The sequence below is a fragment of the Nothoprocta perdicaria genome, unplaced genomic scaffold (genome assembly GCF_003342845.1).
Source record: "Nothoprocta perdicaria isolate Ctin4 unplaced genomic scaffold, notPer1 scaffold_337, whole genome shotgun sequence".
NCBI classification, from domain to species: Eukaryota; Metazoa; Chordata; class Aves; order Tinamiformes; family Tinamidae; genus Nothoprocta; species Nothoprocta perdicaria.
In genome coordinates, this window is record NW_020455574.1 from 259,261 (window position 1) to 273,505 (window position 14,245).

At 40.6% G+C, this 14,245-nt stretch overlaps 1 protein-coding gene across 5 annotated transcripts in view; it reads left to right on the plus strand.

Annotated features, from left to right (window-relative positions):
- The first annotated feature begins 843 nt into the window (after positions 1-843).
- SGCE (sarcoglycan epsilon) overlaps positions 844-14,245 on the plus strand; it is a 29,661-nt gene continuing 16,259 nt past the window's right edge. For 2 of the 5 annotated variants that reach the window (XM_026043718.1, XM_026043719.1), the window contains exons 1-4: positions 844-958; positions 8,531-8,635; positions 12,676-12,798; positions 13,530-13,687. In XM_026043718.1, the coding sequence (XP_025899503.1) occupies positions 844-958; positions 8,531-8,635; positions 12,676-12,798; positions 13,530-13,687 (501 nt within the window). Of the gene's footprint in view, positions 959-8,530; positions 8,636-12,675; positions 12,799-13,529; positions 13,688-14,245 lie in introns of those variants that run through there. The other 3 variants (XM_026043720.1, XM_026043722.1, XM_026043721.1) reach the window with 3 other exon arrangements.

Genomic DNA, 14,245 nt, shown 5'->3' on the forward strand with positions numbered 1-14,245 from the left:
CTTTCCAAACCTCAATAGCATACAATTATTATTATTGCAAAGGCATTTGTTTCTCAAGTGTGGGAATGATAATGGAACCTTTGGAATCAAAGCTCCAAAGAGACCYGAGGGGACGGAAAGTCAGTCCTATGAATATGGAAAAATACATTACAACTGACAAACAGCAGACACAACAGCCCAGTTGAGATGTATAAACAGACCTGTGTAATGAAATGCTGCTGTAACTGGGGAAGACCACATCTTGCCCAYTGCATTCCAAGCAATTCTGGGCAAGTACCTCACAGAACTTACGGGCCCATTGCGGTGTCTGGGGCTGCTCCCCAAGGCCTTGCTCCCCAGTGCCTTGCTCGCAGCCCTGCCAGCTGGAGAGTGTAAAAACAGCTCAAGATTTAGCAGTAAAACAAGGAAATGGATTTAGACAGGGCTAAGAGTGTTTATGTTAAAAGGACTCAGGGCTGATGCCCACATGCAGCAGGCTGGAACCAGCAGGCATGAGGGATGAGCCCGAGCCCGAGCCCCCTACCCTGCTGCTCGGGCGGCACCCGGGGAAGCAGCAGGACACGACAGGAGATGCTGCTGTCCCCTCCATTTAACGGCATCCCCCTTCACCGCCACCTCGCACCGGCCCCGGCCGCCTAACATGGCGGCGGCGGGGGCGCCGCTGCCCGCATGCGCGGCGGGGCGGCCGGCTCTGCCGGCTCTGCCGGGAGCGGCCCACTGGGCGGGTCGGGCCGGGCCGGGCTGGGCGGCGGGGCGGAGCGGCGAGGCGGGAGGGGAGGATGATGATGATGCTCCCGCTGCCGCCGCGGGGAGAGGCGGCGGCGGCGGCGCGGGAGGCGGAGGATGCGGCGGCGCTGGTGGTGGCGGCCGGCGGCAGCGGAGCGGGGAGCGATGCGGTGCTGCGCGGCGGCGCCCTGGCCGCAGAGCGGCGGCGCCCTCACCACGCTGCTGCTCACAGGTCGGTCCGGGCGGCGCGGCGCGGCGCGGCGGGAGCTCCCCCGCGCCAGGCGGGCTGCGCGGCCCGCTCCGCAGGCCGGGCCTCCTGCGCGGCCCGCCCGGGCAGCCCCCGCGGGCCAGGCCAGGCCGGGCCCGGCGGCGCTGCGGGCGGCGGGGGCGGCCGGCGCCCGGGAAGGCGCCTTGGGCTTCCCCCCTTCTCCGTGTCGGGAGCGGGGCCCGTGCCCCAGTGCTCCCTGCCCCGCGAGCACCGCCGCCTTTCGCGTTCACCCCTCCCAGAACCGCTTTACCCGCGTGAGCGCTTGAGCTGAGCGTGCCAGGATGGGGACTGCAGAGGACGGCGCCGACCTTAATGGGGGTAAATGGCCGTGGAGCAGCGAGGTGCTGCGGGCACRGGCTCCCCGGGTTGAACCCTGCACGCCAGGATGCCTCCCAGCCCGCACCTAGAGAGGCCAGAAGTGACCCAAGATCACGACCATAGCCAGACATCTGCCTCTTAGCTGYCCAGGGGCCTCCCCTGTGGGAGCTGAGGGCTGCTCAGCCCTTTCCTARGCTAGTGTGTGTGTGTGTTGTGCTCCATGTGGGTGATCCTACCTGGCACAGGACTGCAGGAGCAACCTGGTGCGTTGAATGTGCTGCAGAGGTAATCAGTGCCCCATCGCTGTGCTATCCAGGGTAAGAATAAAATTTGATGTTCGTTAGACAGTAGAGGTCTTTTCTGTTTTCCTGAAGTGGAAATGCTTTCTGCCTCTTCTGTCACCCTCCCGCAAGGCCAAACATGGCATAGCAACCCAGAAGGAACCAGGACAGTCTTAGGATAAGCCTTAAATGTTAACTAAGARTGAGTCTAGAAAAGCTCAACTAAAATGAAGTTTCTAGAAGCTGGGTTGTGAGCGTAATCCACAGGTATCTTCCAGACTACACAGTAAGGGAAATAGACTTCTAAAGTTTTTCCAGTGTTAAGTTTTCCACTTCAAATTCAGGCTTTTTGCAGCTTGCTTCAGCTGGATTTTGTAGCTTGAAGAGCAGAATATATGGTGTGTAACTGATACAAGCAAATGTGAACAGTATTAAGTGATATCTGTCTAACACTCTTCATCCAGTTATATTTTTGTAGTAGATCCCTGGTCTGAAGTGAGATGAACCACCAGGCACCACATAGAAGTCGAATGACTCAGACTTTCTCAGTCTTTCACTTGCACTTTTTTTTCCCCCTTTAAGAAAGAGGAACAGCAAGCTGCTGTTTTCATGATAGTATTGAAGATCATCTCTTGACCTCAACTGAGTTCTCCTGGGAATAGTTTTTTCCCTTGATTCAGAGAAAACAAAATATAACAATCTTTAACTTGAACTTTTTTACGTGTAGGATGTGTAAAACTTATATTTAACAGCTTTTTGAAGAAGTCCATTTGTTGTCAGAAGTCCGTCCAGATCTCCTCCCCAGCAGAGTGATTTCAGAAGTCCACCATTCYCTTCCAGGGGCTAATGCAGTATTCAAACTGAAGGCACCAACTTTCAAACACCAGCTGATTATCATCTCCTCCAGGGCTGCGAGAGTGCTAGGAAAGCTGAGGCTTGACATTATTGTCAAAAGTGACATTTTAAGTTGAGCTTTTCTAATGTGAACTAATTGACAGTTCTTTGGCTTTAACACACTTTGCTGCAAGGCAAAGCTGGAGTCTGGCAAACTTTTAAGTTGCCTTCATATTCTGCTCCTAAAGAAAAAGTGGTTTTAGAAGAATTATTCAGATGACTGTGGCCATTTTGTGGTTGTTGCCTCGTGTTTCTGCAGTTATGGAGTTAGTTGGCAGTGCCTCGTATTGGCACGGGAATGCTTGTTTTGTCCCGGGAATAGGGAGAGAGAGAGAGAGAGAGAGCAACTAAGTCATTCCCCCCCAGCCAGCCATTCCCTATAAAGCAGTCAGAACAGAGAAGGAGCTCGTGAGTTCTCGCTCCAAACGCTGTGATGACAGGGTCACATTAATTTGTCATAAAGCTGCACAGCTGCCAGAAAACGGTGTCCTGCCCTTCCACAGCCGAGGCATTTTTTGTAGCTTCCCTCGTGGGCACAAATGCTTGTGCAGAGATAACTGAGTTGAATGAATGTGCTCTCCTCCCCGTCAAGAGAAGAAAAACCCACAGCCTAGTTTAGTAAGTTCAACAGGTCATTAAAAAACACAAACTCCAAGAAATAAAAAAGAAACAAATAGACACACAAAAGCACACCACACGTTTCTACTGATTTGCATTAAGGAGCCAGGAATGAGCTGGGAGACRCTCGTGTGGCTGCTGGTTTCTGGCCGTGTGAAACTGCTCTGAAACCTCAGCGGAGGAGAGGAGCGTTCCGGAGGCTGCAGCAGCAGCTTCTGCAGCCTAACAGCCCTGGTGTCCCTGCCTTTTGTTGCTTTTGTGGATGCAACYGTAAGGACAAAAATATTTTCTTCGTACAGGGCTTAGAACCTGTCCCGAGCAAGGTGGATTTATCGTGTCTTYGCACTGATCTGACGCAGAGCAGTAGGCAAGATGTCCAGATGGAGTTGGAAGTGCTTGCTTGAATAAATAGTTACACAAGGAAAAAACTAGTCATCCTGTTAGCACATTTTCGTTACAGAAGGACATTCTTTATAGGTGGAATAGTTTACATTTGGAAGTCTTGGAGATYGTTAAGCCAGATAACAATAAGAAAAAGCTTTATAGCAGGAATTTATCTTCTGGTTAGAACTTGTAGTGTATAAGGAAAAGGTTGTTTTGACTCATKAATGTTTTTAGAGTTGATTAGAAGTTTATGACAATACTTAGGAGTTTCAGTCATGATACTAGAATGCTTTTTTTTCTGAAAATAGATTACTTACGGTAAAACAGAGAAGAAATTCCAAAGCTAGACAGGAATATGCATCTGGACATAGCTTTGGGATATTTGAGTAGTTACTGGTGATTTGAGAGAAGGTCATGGTATAGACAAGCAGAAACTGCAAAATATTCTGTATGGTTAGAGCTTCAACCTCTTATTCCTTAGCAGAACTCTAAAGCAAGATGGGAAAATTTTTAGCTTTGGTTAGTTCTAGGAAGAGAAGAGAACCGTGGAAGAGGAGAGCTAAGAAACCGGAAAAAAGAAGCGATTTTCCCTCCTSGTCAGTTCAGCTGTGTTATAGAAGAAGGGTAATAAATTGACCAAAGCAGAAGTGCTTTGGCACGAGAAGAATTTTTATATGACTGCGTCGCTGGAGTGCGATAATAAGTGGACCTATCAAGCAAAAGTGAAGTTTTACACCTTTTGCAGTTTTGGTACAATTATATTCAGACCATTTGGGGGAAACTTTTTCTGTAGCGTTAGATTTTTATCAATGCATTTTAAGATTGATTTTATAACAAACTTCTTATTTTAACAGATGGGACTGTCTTATGCTTAGTTGGAACAGATTTCAAGTTAATACTTTAGGAAGGAATTATATTATTAGGAAAGAATTATAAATAATCTTTCTATGAATCTGTCTTTATCATAGACTTGAATTTTCTTTTGGCCTGTTCTCACTATGCTAAGTTCAAAGAAAGATACTCAGCTTTAAAATAAGCGAAGAACCATGTAGCTGTTAGAGCTGAGGTTGGCTTAAGTAGTGTCCCTGTCTACTCTTTCTGCTCACCACAGTTGCTTCTGATAGGTACCTAACCTATTCTGTGATTGCACTGAAAGTCTTATAGCAGTTCAGAGCAATAACTGAAACATGTAGGTTATATATAAAATGTTATATTAACTAGACTATGCTTTTTTCATTTAAATAATAATGTTCTGTCATCTAAGTTGGATAATCTTGCTCTCTTTTTGTTCAACTCGGGTATTTTCTAGCTATCTTAACCAACAGATCATATTTACATGAACCAAGCAAAAAATGATAATACATTTTTTCCATATATATCAAGAGTTCCTGTTACCAGTATTTAAATTGTTTTTCCTTTCCTGATTTTGAAAATGTAACTCTTTAAAGATGGAACTTTCTTTAATCTTGTGCWTGGTTCGTCAGGGATATGTATTATAACATTGAAGACACAAGTCAGTGATGATAATCTATCTTATGCTAAAATCCAACATACTGTAAAATAAAAAATAGCAATAAAGGTATTTTAGTCATTGTTAGTTGAAATTGGGATATTTTGGACRAAAAGCTAATTACACTGTTAATCAGAATCTCAAGTTTTTCTGCTGTTCTTGTTTTTTACTTTTTTAAGTGTTTTGAATGTGAAGAAATTGACTGAAGTGACACTGGTGTCACTGAATGAGAGTAATATGAGCTTGTTACCTATGTTGAAAGTTTATGTTGTTTTGTTAATAGTATAGCTGTGATACTCTATATATAGCCAGAAAAAGTTATTTATATAAATCATATGTCAAACTTTTTCTTTAAGTTTTACTCTATTTTAATGTGATATTATTTAGTTAGAAATAAAAATAAGTATAAACCGTTTCTTTAAACCGTTTAAACGGTTTCTTTATTTAACTTCTTATTCATGTTAGTCAGATTTGATGTAAATGAAGATTTTTATTTTTTGAGAACTCCAGTTTCTTCCCAGCTGAATATTGGAGACTGTCTCTAAATGTTGGTACAACTGAGCTGCAGACTTTTTGAAGTAGGTTATTTTTTGGTAGTAGCCTAAGCCATGGAAATGAGAATATTAGCCATGTCAGTGAACATTATTATTTGTAAAACACAAAAATTTTGTTCTCTTCTTAGGGTTTAATTTGCAGGATTCTGAAGAATGCGAATGCYAAGTTTCCCAGTGAGTTCATAAGACTGACAAAACTCTCTTTTTAAAATAATTTTGGAGAAATACCCAGAGGTTATAAAAACAAGCRAATGCTATGGAAACAGATAATTACCTGTGGAACAAAAATGAATAGCTGTAGAGCTTGGAAACAGTTCTGATTTTGACTTTAAACTTTTACATAGTTATTAATGAACTGAGCGCAGAGGCCTGTGCTAATCGTTTAGCTGACCTTTCGAGCAGCCTGGGAGGCAGAGCTAGCATAATTAATTCCTGCTTCTTACATAATAGCCATGGTTGAAGAGGCTCTTATCTTGCAGAAAATATCCAATACAGCGCAAATTTATATTGATGGAAAATCCATCTTGTAGTAAATTGCTTGCACTTCAGTAGTGCATATTTGATGGTAAGAAGCGGGAAAGTTTGGGGTACAACTTCTCCCTTTGCTGGTGGAAGATGCATGTGTGAGCAGCGAGGCAGACACCACTGGATTCTCCATAAGTTCTTGGGTACAAGTTCTCATTTCAGGGATGGGCTAAGCATCTTGCTGCAGGCAGTGTCCTCCTGACCAGTGTTCTGTAGTAACCTGGGGTCTGTTTCTGGCTGTTCCTTCTGAAGTGCAGCTCTGAGCAGCAGGTCAGAAAGGTGTCTGCATTTGTACTGCCAGCTCGAGGCGCAGGAAGGACTCTGAGGCAGATTGCAGTAGAGAAACAAGGGGACATTTTTTTTTTTTTTGAGCATGGTCCTAGTTTGAAGAAGAGAGAAAGAGGGTAAMAAAAGCTCGGAACAGCATTAGGATGTTAGAGAATGCAATAAGGGAATGATAAAATTGGTCCGTGATTGTTAGATCCTTTTTGGACTGTGAAGGAGACAGGATTTGTTGTGGATATCATCTGTGAATGCCATTATACATTTAAAACATTTACTTAAAAYCTGTGCAAAGAAGAAGGGCACTGTAGGTTTACTCCTCCTGTGAGGGTTTGAATTACAGGCTAGACCTATGGGTTGTTCCAGCTCTTGTAAGTACCAGTGGGTGCTCTAACAACTGTGGGAATGTGTAACGAATGTAGGAGCTTGACACTAATAACTTTTTTCAGTGYGAGTACAAGACTGATCTAATGATCTCTTGATTTTCTCTTTGATAAACTAAGTAGCTCGCACTCAGGCATTCTTCAGTATAAGGCCTCTTTTGTCATCCTTGAATCGTATTCATGAATCTCCTCTGAACTTTCCTCGTGTTGTCAACATCCTTCTGAAAGGCTCTGTGCAAAAACGAGAMACAGCTTTTGAAAAGTGATCGTGTGTGTCAAATATAAAAATAAAGCCTCCCTTCTCCGTCTTGATGTTCCTGTTTATATATTAGCTGTTCTCAGCACTGCGTTCTAGTGGAAGCTTCTGTTCAGCTGATTATTATCTGCCATATGTCCCTACTCTTTTATCAAAGTTGGGTATCCTCGAATTGCATGCTTTGTATAGGTGACATGTGTAATGTGCTCCTGGATGTGTATTTGCATTTCACTCCATTGAAGTGCACATCACTGGAAACGTGCAGCTTATCAAGCCAGCTCAGACTGTTGTGTGTCAGTGGCTTGTTGCCTACGTTAGTTATCAGTCTCCCAGTCTTTGTTTTTACCTACAAATACTGTCAGTGTATATTATATTTCCAGGTTATACAAAAAAAAGTCGAGTTGCGTGAGGCGAAGAGCTGAACCTCGTGAGGCCTGCTAGAAATCTGATATAACATTAACTATTCAGTAGGTGTATTCTCTTGCTGCAGCCCGACACCATGGGCTGCCTGTGGTAAAAGCTGCTTAATGGGCAGTGTGTTCCCTAGTTGTTTCATTTCACAGCCTGCCRTTTAAAATTAAATAGGTAGTGATGTGTACTTATATTAGGTCACGCTGTAAGTGCTGACCGCTGAATATCGGGTACTCTGGTTACCTTTCCCATTCCCCTGTGCCCTGCAGCATAGGGTAGAGATGGGCAGCGAAGYTCCAAACCTCAAAGAACTTGTGAACCTAAATCAAAGACACTTGCTTATGGTTTACACTTAAAATGCACCTTCTTTAATGAAGTCTTGCATTTTTTGTTACGTTGTTTCGCTTGGGATTGGTCTGTGACTGGCTACAATTATGTAGTTCATCCTATTGCAATATTGGAAAAACTTGGTAATCTCTCTAGTATTGCAGGAATTACTGATAGTTTGCACTATAAATTTCTTGTTTGCTCTTCACCACTTTTAAAACTTTTTAAGCTTAAAACTTGCACCTTCAGCTGTGTAGAACACAGAAACAGTTGAATCTGTCTAAGTGGGATGAAAATAACTTATTTATTTATTTATTTTCAAAATTGCATTACTGATTGTATCTGCAAGGCAGAATCTCCGTGCTGTGTATCTGCATCTTTACACAAGCAAAACTCTGCACTGGCGATATAAGTTCCTTACTTTGACCCAAAGAAGTTATGCCAGTAAAAGTAGCTTTAGGTACTTTCTTGCTTGTATGTGACATTGATGTTTGTCAGAGAATGCTCTTCATTGTGCTCTTTGTGAATATGATTATGTATCAACAAAAGCACCTGCAGATGTAGGAATGTTCAGTACAACTTGTTCGGGGAAAAAAAAATGTCAAAAGGATGACTGTCAGAAACATTATTATGTATTCTCATGAAATATCACCATTTTTAAACTGAGGTTCCTAAACTCTGGAGAAAAACTGCTGAAAACAAACCCTCATTTAGGAGATCCCATATAACACTGAATTTGTAGAAGTCTGTTGATCTGACTAATTTTTTTTTGCATTTGTTTTATTTTGAAAAGCTTTTTTGTTAAGCTCTGCTGATGGCATAAATGGAACAGTTAACTGGAAGACTAAGCAAGCCAACAGTTATATTATCAGCAGAATAAAGGCTGTTGAGAAGAATGGTGAGTTTAGGTTGTAAATTTAAATCCCATGTTGGTTCAGTCAAAGCTGCTTTTAATATTCTTGCTTTTCCAGTTATGTCCTTGTTTTAGGAATAAGGTGGTACTTAAAGGTAAGTAATTTTGAAAAACTGCTTTTCTTTCCCCAGTATTTTAAACATTTAGACCTGTGTGTCTTCTGAGTTTTCCCCAGCTTTTTCTGTTGCAGCTATGGCTTTGCTTGAAGTAATGGCTGTATGCACAGTCTAATCTTGTGCGTTTTCTTATTGCTGCCTGGAAATACCTCTGCTGTAACTTCTCTATAACAATTTTTAAAATTGTTCTATGTACGTATGCAAAATACTATTTTTTTGTCATTTGTGAAAGTACACATAGAGTATTGTAGCTACTGTATACCAAGTGGTAAGAAAAATGCATGGACCAACAACTCAAGTTATTTCTGGGCTTGTACTTCCTCTGTAAAAATCAGTGGGGAGAGATTCTATAGAAATAAGCCAGAGAAGATTTCCACGCGGATTTTTTTCTGGAGGTCATCAACACACAAGACTCCAATCAACACAGGAGGTCTTCTAAAGTTTCTGGAGTCTGGGATTGTCCTTATGTGATAAAGGAGCCCTAACATATGGCTGTTTACAGTTTATGCCATGGACACTGACAGAATCCCAGATGAATTTTTGCTTGTGGTCAAGGTTACAAGAAGGACAACAGGGGCAGTTTCTCCACATGATTCAAGAAGAGCAATGTGTATTTCCTAGTCTTTCATTTCYAGGCTGTTCACTTCTTTCTCAAGTCTCCAGATTTCCTGACCTCTATTTGGTTAGGTCTTGGTATCTTCAGAAAATCTTCTAAAGGATCTAGAAGCAACGGAAAAAAAATGCAGTGCTGTCAAGGTAGCCAATATTGTCTTTTTTTACAGTTTTGTTTTGGTCCTATATATGACCATTAATGAAGAAATAGCCCATGGTTAATTAGTTGGATAGAGTCTTATCACAGGTCCCCAGGATTTTAGGTGCACAGGGAAGATCTCCAGGTGATCCATGTTGTCTATCTTCCTTATTATACTGGTATCTAGAGGTTGGTAAGCCCCGCTGTTTCATCGCTTGATTAAACATTCATCTCTAGTTTAGGCAATCTCATGAAAATTACTGTGGGTTTTAAAAACCTGAAGGGAACAGCATTTMATTTATAATTTCATTCTTGAAAAGCAATGATTGCTGTAGTGGGCTGAAGACTCRTGGTTTTCGTTGTGATTTTGAAGGACCCCCACTGGGGAAAAAAAAACCTTCTCTGACAAAGGCAGAGAGTTTTCTAGTTGTTAACCTCCAGATTCATATAATTACAATGTATTATTTGCTTACCTTCACAGAATAAAGTCCGTTGGTTTTTTTTTTCTTTTTTTTTTCTTTTACATCTGAGTGGAATTTTTAAACTTCCACCAAGATCACTGCCTTATGTCTGGCTGAAGGCCTTGTTAGTTTACTTATATCAGCTATAGAACGTGTCTCATTGCTTGGCATATGCAAGTGGTTTCCAGTAGATTTCCTGTAAAAGACATTAAGTACATGGATTATAGAGTAATTTTTCCTTCAGTAGCTGCTGATTCCATTATCCTTTTTTCCTTCAAATATATCATTTATGAAGAAAATATATTACTTTTTCACTCTTTCTTCTATTTGAATTGATCTTCCATAAATCAGAAATAGGAAAATAGATTTTTCTTTTTTARTATTTTATACATCTTCACCCAACCACTCTATTTTTTTCTCAGATTTCCTGTCCTGYGAATAATCCTATTAATGTTATAAATTATTTTCAGCTTTTTTTTGGAAAATATTTTAAGGGAATTAATTGATTTCCTTGATGTATATATAGCTCATACACAAAAGTGAATACAAAACTTTTTTGGGGTCAATAACTTACTAATTTTAATTCTTTAAACATCACATAGCTCTAAGTTATTGTAGTTAAATTAAGCCTACRTAATTAAAATTAACTGCTTTATTAACCACAAATAATTGAAATAAACTATATTTAAATTTCAAGATTTGTTTTACAGTTCAGTACTGTATCAAAAGCACTTTCAAAATAGGGAAACGGCAGCTCTGAAAAGCAGATCATTGTATGTGATCATGAGTATGATTGATGGCAGGATGTTTTAATGTTACAAATAGCACTAAATGTCTAGCAGGAGAGATAAGAACTACTTTTTCTTGTTAATTGAAATGATTTTTAATTTTTTTTTATGGGAAAAAAAGATCGACAGACCTTGTATATGCCAAGAAATGAGTCAGTGGTGTTTTGTGGAAGCTTTCCTGCTTTAGAATGGGATCAACAGCGTGTTGAGAGCTTGAGGCTGCTAATCCAAGGAGATCCAGGTGGGGTTTCCAGGAGGGACGGGGTGCGGAGGTCCCCGCTGGAGCTGTGTGCACCTCAGCCGGGCGGCCTGTGCCGCCAGCCRAGCTCTGGGCAGCGCAGCCAGAGGGATCTGGGACAGTGATTCATCTCGTTTTACAGGAGAAATCAAATTAATCAACCCTTAGAAGCCTCTCTTTCTCTCCACTGACCATAAAAGGAGCTTAACTAATTCCACTGTGGATATTGTTTCTGTGGGCATCTAAAATTAGGTGAGTTAGATTCCACCCTGAGTGCATGGCACAGGGGATGGGATGTCCCTGATTAATGCCTAGTTAGCCAGGCTTCTTGAGCACATCCCAAATAGGGAGGGTGGCACAGTGAAAAGTTTGAAAAGCTTTATACCACCATGATATAACGGTATGAACTTGACAGATGTGTTAAATCTTGCTTATGGGCAGATGAGAGTGTTGAGATTGGCCCTTCTGTGCCCTCCGGGAGAGGCTGTTGGGAGAGCGGCGCCGCCGCCTGGGCTGTGCGGCCTCGTGCCCGAGATGGCCGCCSGAGATGGCTGCCCGTGTGGCCCCTTTCCAGACAGCAGCGGGTGGCTGCGCGTTCCCCTCTCTGTGACTTACCTGTATTTACTGCTTTTCTAGTCATCATTTCCTTTACAAACTTATCAGCAAAAACTGATTCTTTCAGGTCATTCATGTCAAAAAAAAAAAAAAAAAAAATAGTGTGATCCATGTGAAGAAAAGTAAGCAGTCCTCTGAGACTCCATGACACACATGTGTCAGATCGGAGTTCTCCATTTATGCTAAAGTATGCCCCTGGCAACTGCATTTGTAATTACATAGAAAATAACTTACATAGTATTCAGCTTGTTCTGAGCTAAGTTATCCTTTATTTTTTTAGTTTTGAGGTCCCATAAAAGTGGCTTTGATTTTTGGTTTGAAGTTAGTGTCACTTCCCGTTCCCTTTTCTGTATCCTGTTTCAGCACAACCACAGTATCTTCAGTAAAGAGCYCTCTAACCAAAGTTTTAAACCTCATGGATGTAGGATGTGTGTGAGCCTGCTATTCTCAAAAAGTCTAACTYTAAGAACTCATACAAATCTTTAGGTATTCTTGGGACTGAAAGTGTATCATCAGCATTACCTGCTTCTGTGAGGCATTTCCATAAATACAAAATAAAAATATGTACTGCATTGCTTTGTCCTTCTTTGTACTAGAACTGAAAAAGTCATCTATTTTCTTTCAGTGAGGAATCAGTACCATTAGTAAGATTTTTCTGTATTCCTTGTTTTATTGTTAGATATCTAGAAAGATGACTATCATTCTGTTGCTGTATTTTCATTGTATATGTAACAATAAAAAAAACAATAAAAGTACAATTGACTTCTTTTTTTATTGCAATAAAAATAACTAGCTTGCACAATGTTTGAAATTCTCAAGTTGGCTGCATTGTTTCTTGAAATATTGGAAGGAATCCTAACAGCCAAAGAGAGGACGTGGTCTGCATTCTGTCCTTAAATCCCTGCAACCCTTTAAAAAACTTATTAACAGGTATCTAATATTTGTGGCTTTCCTTTTCCCAGTTACCAACACTGCCATTGAAATGCATGCTGTCTTATCTAGAGCATGTCTCATTTTTGCCTTTTTCTGTCTCTTTTCTTTCCTTCTGCTTTTCAGTGTACACGATTCTGTCTAAGGTGCACTCTGATCGGAATGTATACCCTTCTGCTGGAGTTCTTTTTGTTCATGTTTTGGAGAGAGAGTACTTTAAGGGGGAATTTCCTCCTTACCCAAAGCCTGGTACGGGATGCTAAGATTTTCCATGTTACATTGTAAAAAAAATTAAAAATTTCTGATTTGTAAGCATACTTTTTAAAAGGATGCATATAACTGTATGCTRAATAATTTATTTACTAATTTGGGATCTGTAATTAATTTGTAGATCTGAAATTAGAAAAGATATCTCTTCTTCACTTTCTCATTAAACCTGAAATTGTGGAAGTTTAACTGTAGTGTTAGGAAAAAAAAATGCAACAGTTTTGTTAAAAATGCCATTTAGAGCAATATTTCAATTTCAGGCATAGTATATATCAGTATATATTAAGGAACACTTTGAAGGCATAAGTAAACTTGAAACAAGGTAGAAAATTAAACATGAGAATACAATGTTTGCCTTCAATAAAAACAAAAGCTCCTCTTGAATCAGTCTTCTTTCTGTATTTAGTAACTGTTTACTCTTATTAAGTAGCTTGTTTTGAGAGAAAGTGCTGTGATTTCCTAAGTATTGTGTTTTGACTTGCAACTAAGGTAAATGCCAAAAGGGTAAATCATAAGAAATTTAAATGATACATAAACAAGGTAGAGAGGAAAGAGAGAACATTTTCCCTCCTTGTCTGTCAACATTGAAAGCTTTTATGGGAAGGCTGTAATACAAGGATAGTGCATGCATAATCAAAAAGTATTGTTCATTAATAAGCTTTTGAAATGATTTGGGAGTACCATTTTCAAAATTCACTTTTCATTTTGCCTAGGTGAAGTAAGTAATGATCCTATAACATTTAATACCAACTTAATGGGGTACCCAGACAGACCTGGATGGCTACGCTACATACAAAGGACACCGTACAGCGATGGAGTTCTGTATGGCTCACCAACCCTAGAAAATGTGGGCAAACCAACCATCATTGAGGTATTTTCTGTCATAATTTCAAAAAGATTTGTTTTAGAATATATATATATATATATCTCAAAATATGCAGCAAAAAGCCCTTTTGTGAACAGTTGTACTTGACAAGTATCTGGATTCTAAACTTCCCCCTATGTATCTATATTCATGCAACTGATATTCCAGAGTATTCTTCCTCTTTATTGAAATCCCTTTAAAGAAATTAAAAATCTATTACTTTTTTTAATAATCAATCTCACAATGCTTTACAGCATTATTTACTGGGAAGTGATGTAGACACCTTAGTCACTGCTTTGCCTGTTTTCTATGACTGAAATGAGTGAACTAAACTRTAAATTAACTACCAGAAGGTAGTCTGGTTTTGTTTATGTTGTGAAACGTTTCTCACCTTTTAGGAATTAAAAAAGTGATAGTGCTGGTAACAAACCTCATTCCTTCCTTATTTTCATAAATGCGAATGTAATCAAAGTAGAACTTGGGAGGAGAGTCGCACAGTAACCACTGAGGACGGTGTTTGGCTACTGCAAGTATTTCAGGCCTTCCATGCATGTAGATCCTTGC